A 13,573-nucleotide genomic window follows, 5' to 3' on the forward strand; every position below is an offset into this window, starting at 1 on the left:
CAGAATTTTTTTTATTCGGCATGATAGCAGCACAATACACCAAAGAGACGAAATATCTTATTATACATATTTTGACAGCAGCACGATTACTGTTCGCTCAAAACTGGAAATTAGACCAACTCCCAACCAAAGATAAAATCATCTCAAAGATAACAGAATGTGCCGAAATGGATAGATTGACGCTGGAACTCCAGGATAAGGAAGAAAGTGACTACTATCTCGTGTGGCACCAATGGTACCAATGGCTGGAAAGGAAAATCAGTACAACTGTAGATGAAAGTACATAGGGGGAAAGATTAATAGTAGGAGATGAATACAGAGAAGATGCAAGATTATTCTTAGTTTAAACTATTTGAATTAAGAGTTTAATACTATTTTCTTATTAATACGTAAAGAAATATATTATATATTCTGTTGATGACAAAAAGCATATACGTAGAATGTTGTGTGGGTTTGTAGGTGGTGGGGTTTTGTTTGTCTTTGTATTGTTTTTATATTTTTGTTTATATTTTAATAATAAAAACATTAAAAAAAAAACTCTGGTGAGACTGAGTTGCTCCAAAGTAACACAATACATTGACTGTGCAGGAAGGCAGTTGCTTTTGTTACAACTTGTGTGAGGTTCAGCTCTTTCCTGAGCCAGATTTAAGCTCAGGTGGTCAATTCCAGGGATCTGTAAAGGAGATCTTTCTCCTTCGACTCAAGCATTCCTTTTCTCTTAAGGACAATGTGGATAACTATGACTCTGGGTTTTGGGCTCAAACCAAACTGACTGCAGAACACCACTTTGGACTTCCAAAGAGATGCACAGTCCATCTACAGGAAACCAATGGTGTCATGTCTTGAACCACATATATGTACAAACTTGCATAGGGCCCGGGCTTAGTTGTGCTTCATTGTGTCAACACTATATTTGAAAGTGTAGTTAAGAAATTACAAATAATGTAATTTAAAATATATAATCTTAAAGCAAAACTGGTACACGTTAAAGATTTACGACCATAATTGAGCCCAAATTTTATTTTGCTGAGACATTTGTTAAGTGAGTTTTATCCCATTTTATGACTTTTCTTCCTACTGTTGTTAAGTGAATCAATGGAATTGATGAATTAGTAACCTGGTTCTTAAGCGAATCTGACTTCCTCATTGGCTTTGCTTGTCGGAAGTTCGCAAAAGTTGATCACATGACCCTGGGATACTGCAACCGTCATTGCCAAATCCATTGCCAAGCACCTGAATTTTGATCACATGACCATGGGGATGCTGCTGTAAGTGTGAAAATGGTCATAAGTCACTTTTCTCAGTGCTGTTTTAACTTTGAATAGTCAATAAACAAACTGTTGTAAGTCAAGGACTACCTGTACATATCAGCATTAAAACTGTTTTGAAGGGTAAATTTAAAGAGTGCGTCTTGATACTCTTTCTAAAAAGAAAGAAGAGATCAGTTGCAATTCCAAAGGGGCTTGTCCTTAGGAGCCAGGCGTCAGTGCTTTACCTACCTTCCTGGTCCCCTTCCACTCATTTTTTAAATTTCATATTTATTTTATTTATTTATTTTTATTTTACTTCAAATTTATATACCGCCCTTCTCCCTAGGGACTCAGGGCGGTGTACAGCCAAGTAAAAACACATAAATACATAATACATAATACATAGATTAAGAAACAGATTTTAAGGAAATACCTCAATTTGGCCCAAAATTTAAAAAGACAAACGAATTTAAAATCATTTAAAATCATTTAAAAGGATTTGTTAGGCCAGCCCGGCTTGTTGAAAAAGGAAAGTTTTAAGGGAACGGCGGAAGGCACGAAGGTCTTGGATTCTCCTTATCTCTGGGGGCAGTTGATTCCAGAGAGTGGGAGCCCCCACAGAGAAGGCCCTCCCCCTGGGGGTCACCAGCCTGCATTGCTTGGCTGATGGCACCCTGAGGAGACCCTCTCTGTGGGAGCGCATGGGTCGATGGGAGGTCGTCGGTGGCAAAAGGCGGTCTCGGAGATAACTAGGTCCTATGCCATGGAGTGCTTTAAAGGTGGTAACCAACACCTTGAAGCGCACCCGGAAGACCACTGGGAGCCAGTGCAGCTTGCGCAGGAGCGGTGTTATGCGGGAGCGCCATGCAGCTCCCGTAATTACCCACGCGGCTGCATTCTGGACCAGTTGGAGCCTCCGGGTGCTCCTCAGGGGAGCCCCATGTAGAAAGCATTGCAGTAGTCCAGGCAAGAGGTGACGAGGGCATGAGTGACTGTGCACACGGAATCCCGATCAAGAAAAGGGCACAACTGGCGAATCAGGCGAACCTGACAAAGATCCCCCTGGCAACAGCCGTCAGATGTTCCTCCAAGGACAGCTGTGTATCCAGGAGGACACCCAGATTGTGCGCCCTCTCCACGGGGGCCAAAGACTCGCCCCCGATAGTCAGCGAGGAGTCAGCTGACTATATCGGGATGCCAGGAACCACAGCCACTCGGTCTTGGAAGGGTTGAGCTTGAGCCTGTTCCTCCCCATCCAGATCCGTACAGCCTCCAGACACTGGGCCATCACTTCAAGGGCATCGCTGGGGTGGCCTGGGGTGGAGATGTACAGCTGGGTGTCATCAGCGTACTGGTAGTATCTCACCCCAAAGCCATGGATGATCTCGCCCAGCGGCTTCACATAAATGTTGAACAGAAGGAGCGAGAGGACCGACCCTTGTGGCACTCCACAGATGAGAGGCCTCGAGGTCGACCTCTGCCCCCCATCAACACAAACTGCGACCAGTCGGAGAGAAAGGAAGAGAACCACCGTAACACGGTGCCCCCCATCCCCAACTCTTCCAGCCGGTGCAGCATGATACCATGGTCGATGGTATCAAAAGCTGCTGAGAGATCTAATAGGACCAGAACAGAGGAGCAGCCCCTGTCCCGAGCCCTCCAGAGATCATCAACCAACACGACCAATGCTGTTTCCGTGCTGTGCCCAAGCCTGAACAGATCTAGATAGGACGTTTCCTCCAGGAATTGTGGAAACTGTCGTACGACCACACTCTCAACAACAAAGCGAAGGTTGGAGACAAGACGGTAGTTAGCCAATACTGCCAGGTCCAGGGAGGGCTTCTTGAGGAGAGGCCTCACCACCGCCTCTTTCAAGGCAGCGGGGAAGTTACCCTCACTCAACGAAGCGTTGATAATTCCCTGGAGCCAGCTTCATGTGACCTCCCGGGAAGCCAGTACTAACTAGGAGGGACAAAGGTCCAGTAAACATGTGGTTGCATTAAGTCTCCCCAAAATCCTGTCCACGTCATCCGGAGTCACAGAGTCAAACTCTTCCCAATGTGTTGGAAGTGCAAGACACAAATGGGGACATATTACCATCTCTGGTGGTTTTGCAGGAAGGCACAACGCTACTGGCAAGAGATTAAGAGAATAATTGAAGAAACAATGAGGCAAAGTGTAGAAATGAAACCAGAATTCTTTCTATTTGGAATGACTACACCACAGTGTACCAAGGAGATAAAATATCTTACCATCCACATATTGACAGCGGCACGTATAGTGTACGCTCAGAATTGGAAATCCGAGATAATACCAACAGAAGAAAAAATAATAACAAAAATAAATGAATGCGCAGAGATGGATAGGCTCACAAAAGAGCTCCAAGATAAAGAGAACACTGACTTTTATTTAGTTTGGCAAAAATGGTACACATGGTTAGAAAGAAGGATAGGGCCAACAACATAGGACATTAGGAGAACATAACTGAAGAATTGTAGAAATAGATACATGAGATGAGCTGTAGGATTGTATAAATAAATGGTTAATATGATTATAGAAAGATACTGCTGAACTTCAATGAATGTATTAAGGTATAAGCAAGTAAATTTGTAAATAGTATGATTAAGGAAAATTGGTTAAATGGACATTAATCACCGATGCGAAGGTTTTCTAGAAGTTAGTCAATTGACTTTTTGTTAATGTATAAGTGTTTACATGTATTTGTGTTTTACGTTTGTTTATGTTAATAAAATTTAATTAAAAAAAAAAAAGTCTCCCCAAAATCCTGTCCACGTCATCCGGAGTCACAGAGTCAAACTCTTCCCAGATAACATTCTCAAGACTATTCCTCGCCATCCTGCCCGGATCTACCCAGTCAGAGTCCAAATCCCGCCGGATCTGAGCGATTTTGTCATACAGATATCATCCGAAATCCTCAGCCCTGCCCTCCAAGGGGTCCTCCCGCACTCCCGGTTGAAGCAGGGAGCGGGTCATTCTGAACAGGGCCGCCGGACAATTCTCTGATGACGCAATAAGAGCGGAAAAGTAATTAGACTTCGCCACTTTTATCGCCACTAGGTAGGTCTTAATATGCGACCTTACCAGTATTCGATCAGATTTTGTGAGACTGGCCCTCCAACCGCTCTCCAGGCGTCTTTTCCAGCGCTTCATCTCCCTCAGCTCCTCAGTGAACCAAGGAGCCGCGAGGGATCGACACCGGGTCAGAGGCCGCAAAGGCACGACTCGATCTAAAGCTCCGCTAGTTGCTTGATCCCAGGCCGCCAGGTCCCCGATCGAGTCATGTGCTAGAACCTCAGGAAATGGCCCAAGCTCCATATGGAATCTATCAGAATCCATCAGGCACCTGGGGCGGACCCATCTTGTAGGCTCCGCCTACCTGCGGCGGGGTGTAGCGGTTCGAAGATCTAGGCGAAGGAGTGAGTGGTCAGACCATGACAAGGGTTCCATGTCTATATCCCCTATAACAAGGCCACTCAACCACTGGCCAGAGACAAAAATCAAGTCCAGAGTGTGACCCCCCCTGTGGGTGGGGCCATGAACTAACTGGGTCAGGTCCATGGCCATCATGGAAGCCATGAACTCCCGGGCCATCTCAGACGTCTCACCAACGGATGGCAGGTTGAAATCACCCATGACCATAAGTCTGGGTGTATCAACTGCCACCGTGACTATCACATCGAGTAGATCGGGCAGGGCCATTGCCACGCGGCAGGGAGCCAGGTACATGAGCAACAGGCCCATCTGAGCCCCATGACCCCATCTCACAAAGAGGGTTTCACATCCGGCAATCTGTGGCACAGTGGTCTCCCTCGGACCAAGACCTTCTTTAATAATAACCGCCACCCCCCCGCCCCTCCCCTGGGCCCTCGGCTGATGAAGCGCTCTGAAGCCCGGTGGGCACGTCTCAACCAGGGGGACCCCTCCCTCCGGGCCCAACCAAGTCTCAGTAATAGCTGCCAGGTCCGCTCCCCCCTCCTGTATAAAATCATGGATGAGGGGGGCCTTATTAATCACGGACCTGGCATTGCATAACATCAGCTGGAGGCCCAGGTCCTGAGTATCTAAGCCACCTAGTATCTGAGTGGAGTCTTGGGGACCGGGGCGCGCAATTGCTCTCAAACAGCGAGTGCGCGCCCCCAGCACATGATGTGGCCCCCTACTCCCGCCATATCTTATTATGATACATATATATGTATCATTAGTACATATATTATTGTACTTCCAGTGTTTATTTTTATTGTATTGTTTATTTACATTTTTGATTTTTTTTTCCTGTTTTGTTGTAAGCCGCCTAGAGCAGCCCCATGGCGAGATGGGCAGCAAATAAATGTAACAAATAAATACATTAATTAAAATATAAATAATTAAGGGTGACTATTATACTTCTGATCAACTTAGTATTATCTATATTTATCCACCCAGGGATGCCTTTTTCCAAGAGCAGGCAAGCTACTCAACATGCATGCACAAATGCACTCCTAGATTCTTTGTATGCCTACTTTTTCAGTGGGTTTTATTGTACATTTGAAGTAAAGGATTCAGTGATTAGGTAGGGATGGGAAGAAAATGTTGGAGAAAAAAAAATGTAACACATGCATTTGCGAATGTTCATGTTTTGTTTTTAGTTAATCCTACTTTGTGGCTTGCATATGTTTCAAAAGCAAGTGACTGACACATATTTTGTCCCTGATACCATATTTTGGTACTGACTCAAACTATCATATCAAAGTTATATTTCTTCCTTTGAAAGGCAAAATATATATTTGACTCAAGCTTGATTCCTGGTGATTTTATGAACTCATCTGTACAGCAATGTCCATTATAAATCAAAATTATGGTTTGAAAAAAATTACATGTGGGTGGATGATGCAAGTTTGGCTGTTTGGTGCTTAAGCTCCCATTCCTGATGCAAGTCGCAGACTTTCAGGTTTTGTATCATGCAGGACAAGTAGTCATCACTTAACCATTCAAAGCAAGAGTTCCCCAGAGCTACTTATCACCTGGTTCTGGAGTTCTGACAGTCAAACCCCCAGTGGTTGTGTGATTGCATTTAAGGCATCTGGCAATTGATTCTTCCTTTATGACCATTTACGACATTTTCACAATTTTCAGCGGTTTGGGCTGGTTTCCAGTGTTTACTTCCAGTTTCTGGCAAAGCACGCTAATTGAAGAAACTGTCTGTACTTAATGACTGCTGTGTTCCCTTAACAACCAGTGCATTCACTTAATGACCACTGCAAAAATGTTCTAAAATCGGGTGCAGTTACATGGTGATTGGCTTAATGACCAGCATAGTTTACAGCTACAGTTCACAGAGGCTCAATCATGGTTATAGCTCAAGAACTTATGTGCCCCTTGGGGGCACATAATCTTGTCATGGCAATGATTAAAAAAACAATAAATATCTAGCATGTGAATCAATGTACAATAGAGCCTTGGTTGCCCTTTCCTTCTCCCCAACTCTTTTTGGCAATCATTTAATGCCTTTTTTAGAGCGTGCCTTTAAATTTTGCCAAGTCCCAGCAGCTAGAAAGAGAAGACAAAGCTGAGAATAAAATGCTTCCATTATTCTCAACACAAGAGACTTTCAGTTCCCTTTAATATGGGAAGAGACAACTTTCAAAATAAAACACACAAGTAAGGAATGTAAATCAGGAATACTCTTGGAATTCTGTTTATTTTCCAGAATAGGCATGGTAGCCATGTTCAAAAACATACATACATACATACATACATACATACATACATACATACATACCTGTGGTGGCTCAGTGCTTAGAATGCAGTTCTGCAGACTACTTCTGCTGACTGTTGGCTGCCAGCAGTTCGGCAGTTTGAATTTCAATGTCAGGGTTCTAAGTAACACCCCAACAAAAGAAAACTCCGAGGCCAGGAATTCCTCAACATTCCACTTTATTAGATATGTCATATTGGCACATCTGGGAAAACCTGCATCTGAGAGTGCCAGGTTTTCCCCATTCAAAAGAAAGTCAAAGTCCCTTTCCCTGCACCCACATGTCCATCACATGGTCCAATCCAGGGGTGGGTTCTAAATTTATTTTTACTACCGGTTCTGTGGGCATGGCTTATTTTGTGGGCGTGGCTTGATGGTCATGTGACAATTATTTAGGATTTAGCAGAGGTACTGGTCTACCAGGCTTTTAACTGCTTGCAGAGCTGTACCGATCTACCCATTTATTTTTGCACGCACTGATCTACCCATTTATTTTTGCAGGCACTGATCTATTCGTGTATTGTCATCTTCTCATCATATCGTCACTGCTATTGGCTCGGTGGAACCGGGCGGAACCAGGAGGAACCCACCACTAGTCCAATCACTTCTTCATCCCAACCGGAGATGATCCCCATCACTTCCCTCCAGGTGCAGGGCAAACATCCTTGACTCCCAGAGAAAGGAATGTTGTTATGGCTAATCTTCCACTGCTCCATGAAATCCCCCCCTCCCGCTTTCCCAGGCACTAAATGTTCCAAAGAAAAAAAAGGCTTCCAAGGCTGACACTCACCAGGCTGACCAGGTTGACTCAGCCTTCCATCTCTCCAAGTTCCGTAAAATGAAGAGCCAGACTGATGGGGGCAATATGCTGACTCTGTAAACTGCTTAGTGTGGGTTGTAAAGCATTGTGAAGCGGGACATAAGTCTAAGTGGTATTGCTATTGCTATATATATAATAGTGTCAACTTGCGAAACTTCTCTAACCTGTTCCCGAGTTGCCATAGGCAGGGGGATGGGGAATCGAGCCTCACAGCTGCATTGAAGAATTTGCACCTCAGTCAAAACAATGCACATCCTAGCTGGCCAAAGTCAAGGCCATCTCCACAGAAACCAGTAATGGCTGGAAGGAGTGACTTCTATGACCCGTGAAATTGCTTCATTGGGGAATGTAACTGATGACACACCTTGGGGGGAGGGGGAAACAGAGGCAGAGACAAGGTGCAAAATGAGTGGGGTCAGAGCTGGCTTCACTAGGTCCGTGCCGACATGGCGCTCCTAATAAACAACTGGAATATAGCAATTTAACATTTAAACATAGCTCTTAGTTCAAATAATGCTTTTTAACACAATTTCCCCATTATCCTAAATTCTATCTATCAAACCATACTATTTATATAACACCAATTAAGTAATTTTTGTTTATAAATCATAATCATATATTGTTTCAGTTTTCTTTTCTTTTTCACTTAGGTAATAAATGTTCAAATTATCACAATTGTTATACATATTTAAACAATATCCCAAAGTATTATAGCTATCAATTTTCTAATTTAACCTTTTCTTTTATCCTTTCATTGTTAATCCCAATGTACAAAATACATCTTTATTCCACTGTTAATCCCAACTTTATTTTTCTCACTGCTAATCTCAGTGTAATCATCTTTATTCACTGTTAATCCCAGTGTAATCATCTTTATTTTTCTCACTGTTAATCTCAGTATAATCATTTTATTTGCTGTTAATCCCAGTATAATTATCTTTATTTTTCTCACTGTTACTCCCAACATAATCATATTTTACTTTTGTAGTTATATTATTAAAAATATTCAAATTATAACAACTGTTATAGGTATTTAAACAATATCCCAGTTATTATAACCATCAATTTCCTCAAGTAGTATCTTTTAACATCGTAATAAAAAATTGGTTCATTATATCCATTGCTATATTTCTTTTAATGCAATCTATTTTCCCTATGTTTTAGCTTCAATCCCTATTTCATTTCTAAATATCTGTAACATAATTCTTCTCACCTCCGGGTGTTTCGCTGCGCACTGAAGATCCTGTTGTTCCACCAGGCCGGGCTATCAACATAATTTTTAAATTGGGGTATTTTAAATTTTCGGGGTTTTAAATCGGGCCAAATCTATGTAATTATTTTAATTTTTAATGATCGTTTGTCTTGTGTTTTTAAATTGGCTGTACACTGCCCTGAGTCCTTCGGGAGAACGGCGGTATAGAAATAAAATAATAATAATAATAATAATAATAATAATAATAATAATAATAATAATAATAATAATAATAATTATTATTATTATTATTATTTATTAGTTAATCTTTAGTGAGATTCACAGCCTTTGAGGCTGGTTAATAGCTCAGCAGCTCGAGTCCTAACCAAGGACCTAGGAACTGTTAAGGTATCGTCGGAGGATGTAAGCTGTTCCGAGTAAGGTGTTTTTTTTTTTTTTTTATTATTATTATTATTATTATTATTATTATTATTATTATTATTATTATTATTATTATTATCTTATCTCAATATAGTCATTATATAAATCCAGATCCTGGACTTCTTTAAATTTCTTAATATTTTCCAACCTTTTATTCTTTTATCATTCAGTATTAATCTCCATATAATCATCATTATATCATTATTAATCTCAGTATCATCATTGTGTTATTGTTAATCTCAATATAATCTCTAGGGACCTCCTTTTTATTATTAGTATTCACATGTTCAATTATTTGTTTATATTTAATCTTTATCTTCTTTAGTTTCCACTTCTATGTCTTATTTCTCCATCTTCATTTTCTTGTCCACACATGTATACTCCATTTCGATTTTTATATCCTCAAATTTTGTCCTCTGTGCAACGTTATAGATATTTCTTTTATTTCCATTCTCCAAATCAAATAGTTGCTCCAATTATAAAAGTTCCATTGTATTCCCTTCTATTTCTTTTTTTATTCCTCCAAAAGTCAAACTCCTTGTAGACAAGAAAATCCTCCTCCATAAATTCTCAGGGTTATTATCTGGTGAAGTTCACAATTTTCCAAACCAAAGAACCAAGTTACAATGTTCCTTTTTACTCCAGATGATGTCTCTCTGCAACCCACAATTTCCAATTGCTTAATAAGTATCCATTTTGTTTCCATTACATCACGATCTTACTTGACTTCTGTTTTTATCCATCCCTTTTTTCTTCCTAAAGCTTATTATCCATTCTTTTTATTTTTCTTGCCATTTAAAAAAGAAAGGGGGGGGGGAAGGATCTCTTTATTTCTTTCCAATCCTTTAATCATATCTAATTATTTAAAGTTTCCAATTAGTTTGTTCAGAAATCAATTTTCAATTGGGTTTTTGTCTCTTCCAAATTACATTTCAAAATCCTCTTTGCCCCCATGCTCCTTAGCCGCTGTTACACATTAGGGGTCTTATAGTTGTAAGATGTTTCTCTCGTTGTTATTCAAGCCTGAGCTGGCTGTCACTCACCCGGCTCCAAAAAGACTCTGTTCTGTTTCTTTCTTCTCTCCAGCTCTATACTTAGACCAGTTGTCCCAACTTCGTGGCAGCCGCCATGGCTGCTGCCCCCCGCCGCCGACTCACAGAGAGTTCCCTCTGACCTTCAAGGAATTTCCCTGTTCCTCTTGGTTGTCCAAGGCGCCTCTTTTTCTTCCCCATTCCTGCAGGATGGTTCTGGTCCGAAGACCCATTGGCAGTGGTTCGGCAGCTGGGGTTTTCGCGGCTCTCATCAGAGCCCGCTAATTCCCCAACTGTCTCGCCGTGATACCAAACCAGAAATCCAATAATTAACAAGTTTCTTTATAGAAATTAGAATAGTAGAATAAAACATCTATTTCCACAATTAATTTTGAGAAGGAGAACCTGCAATTGAGAGAATTTTAATAGATATATGGCTACATGTCTTCTGGATGCAATTCTTTAAGAAATGCCATAAGGGCTATTTTAATCATCAGAGAAAGGTGTTTCACTCATACTAACATGCTTGGCAAAGCACTTTTTTCCCAATTATTTTGAGTAACAATTCACTTGGGAATAAGTTTCTATTCTTGATTTTCCTTCTGACCTGTTGGTTCCTGAAGCACAGCAACAGGATTATTGATCCAAGAAATGCTCAAATGGAGCATTTAAACATCCAATGTCAAATGGACAGAGTTGCATTATGATAAATGAATATATCTGCATTCAATTAAGAGTTACTTCCACTCAATGATTCTCTGTGTCCCTTGGTCCTATACTTTTTTCATTGCTTTTATTACCTGTCATCCCAAACAAATTTTGTGTGAAATATGAATAATATCAGGGACAGGAAATATGGAGTTTTGCACACAAAAAGTGATATGGGAAACACACAAGTATTTTTGACAGTGAGATAACTGCAGTTAAATCTTATATAACCAACACCCCAAAATCAAACATATCTGTTGTATTATCCTTGTACTGTATTAATTTTGAGACCAAAATTATCATCAAATGACAGGTTTTTGCTGTATATTATGTTAGGAACTGTATTCTATTTTTCAGTTGGCTCAGATGATATTCTTGGCTTGCATAATTATAATTATAATTTGAATTCCTGAATCCCTATTTCTGCCAAACAAATATAATAAACAGAAAATTCCATTTGAACTGAACAAGTGACAAATAGAACTTGACCTATTTTGAACCCTTATTTTTTTCCCCCATTGATATTTTTGCACTGCTTTTGTAGATTGGACTGTTGTTAAGACTTGTAAAAGTTTTGAGCCCTTTTAATTTAGTTTCTTTTTCAATCTGGCACGGAAAAGAATGTACATTTTAAAAAGTTGTTTTTACTCTCTCACACTCTATCAATATAATTTTATCTTCTCATACACCAATGAAACATTTGCACCAAGTAAATCCTTTGAATTTTCCTGAGAGAAAAACTTGGAAGAGGGATAATATTGAGAAAACCAGAATATCACATTTACTTGGAAAGTTCTTGGATCTTTTGACTGTGAAAAAGGGCTGAAGGAAGGAAGGAAGGAAGGCTCAAAGCAACAAAAAGAGCTGTTGCAGACAGAATGCTAATGACATTTCAGACAAATCTCCATTATTAGCATTTGGTGAATTCTTTGCTGAGCTTCTGGCTTAAGCCAATTGCTTAAGGTAAGCATATTCATGTTATCTTTTCACTGTTGTATTTACAACAATAACTTGAAATTGCATCTGTCTTGAGGTTCTTTAATTTGTTTTGTTGAGTAGTATTTGTTTTACTCATTAAAACAAAACTCATTTGTTTGAATTCATTAAAAAACACAGTTACTCAGAATAATATTTGGATATCAAGGTATCTGTGATTTAACCTATTAGAAATGATTCTGCTTGACTCATCTCAATCCAACACTCATGGTAACTTTCATTTAGTTCAGTGTACGCCTGTATATCATTAAACTGGGTAAGCTTTTGATGTTGCTTACAGGAGGGGTTTTATTTATTTAATCAAGCAAGGCAAGTGTTTTTTTTGTTTTTTCACAACTGGAACAGTTATTTTTAACAAAAATCTACACTTAGACATCTGGAAATACTACGAGATAACCATTGATTTGAGAGGAACAGTTTAGATTTTAACAGAGTAACCTTTTTCTCACATTTTGACTGTTTCTTCTCACTGCTATCTAGCTAAGAAACAAAATAATAAAAGACTACTACACTCTAGCAGTATAATTTCATCTTAGAGAAATATATCTTATCGAGGCATAGATCATTGCTTCATCCTATTCAGATGAAATGGTTTACATGATCTTTCTGGAATACAGGGATTTTATTTAAGTACAACATTCAAAAATGTATGAATAGGTTGTTTATTCATAATTGGATTGGTTCTGAATAAGGATGTCCTAGAGATTTGGAAATACCTTGGGAGGGGCGGGGGGGGGGTTACAAATAGAGAGGAGTATTATGCAAGTATCTGAAGATTCCTTTCCCCCCCTTTTTTTTGCTGTTATAGCTGGTTAAAAAAACGAAACCTTCTCCAGCAATGCTAGCTCAAAACCCCGCACAGTTCTATTAATCTTTTATGAAACACAGAGCATTGCGTAATAAAGCAGGAGGGGGAGGGGAATTGCTCCGTTTAACTTGTGTGTCCTACTGCAGTGCGCTCAGTGTCAAGATCTCTCTGTAGGGCCCTTTCTGATGTCCAGCGGACTTTAAAATGCAGAAACCGCGCATAAGAGAAAGAAGCGTGTGTCAACAGACTGCTGCCCTTCTGTGGAAAAATGTAATGTTGAAGTGGAGAATGAGAATGCACAGTTTTCAGGCAAGTATACACCATTAAATGAGGCTTTAAAAGGAGTTCCAGCTCGCTTTGCTTTCTTCTGGTTTTCCTTCTCCCTTTTTAAAGAGACAATCAAGAAAAGGGCTACAATGTATTTGTGTTCATTGCTCTACATGGTTATCGAAAGGCATTGTTTGGGGATTCTTTAAAGTTATCCATCTGTTTATCCTTTGGTGCCTTCTTTTAGTCCAAACAAGAGAGAATCTAGTTCAAAACAGCTACACAGAAGTGCGAAGTGTTAACGA

The 13,573-nt window shown here is 40.1% G+C and overlaps 1 protein-coding gene and 1 pseudogene across 1 annotated transcript in view; one reads left to right on the forward strand and one right to left on the reverse strand.

Moving 5' to 3' along the window:
* Positions 1 to 651: 651 nt before the first annotated feature.
* LOC148115374 (uncharacterized) lies at positions 652 to 5,306 on the reverse strand (annotated as a pseudogene).
* A 7,811-nt stretch (positions 5,307 to 13,117) lies between these two features.
* LOC148115375 (ABC-type organic anion transporter ABCA8-like) overlaps positions 13,118 to 13,573 on the forward strand; it is a 70,821-nt gene continuing 70,365 nt past the window's right edge. Inside the window, exon 1 of the mRNA XM_087885153.1 lies at positions 13,118 to 13,310. Within this exon, the coding sequence (XP_087741279.1) occupies positions 13,206 to 13,310 (105 nt within the window). The 5' untranslated portion in view covers positions 13,118 to 13,205. The remainder of the gene's footprint in view (positions 13,311 to 13,573) is intronic.

Source organism: Pantherophis guttatus, chromosome 2, assembly GCF_059756535.1.
Source record: "Pantherophis guttatus breed Tessera chromosome 2, ASM5975653v1, whole genome shotgun sequence".
Lineage (NCBI taxonomy): Eukaryota > Metazoa > Chordata > Lepidosauria > Squamata > Colubridae > Pantherophis > Pantherophis guttatus.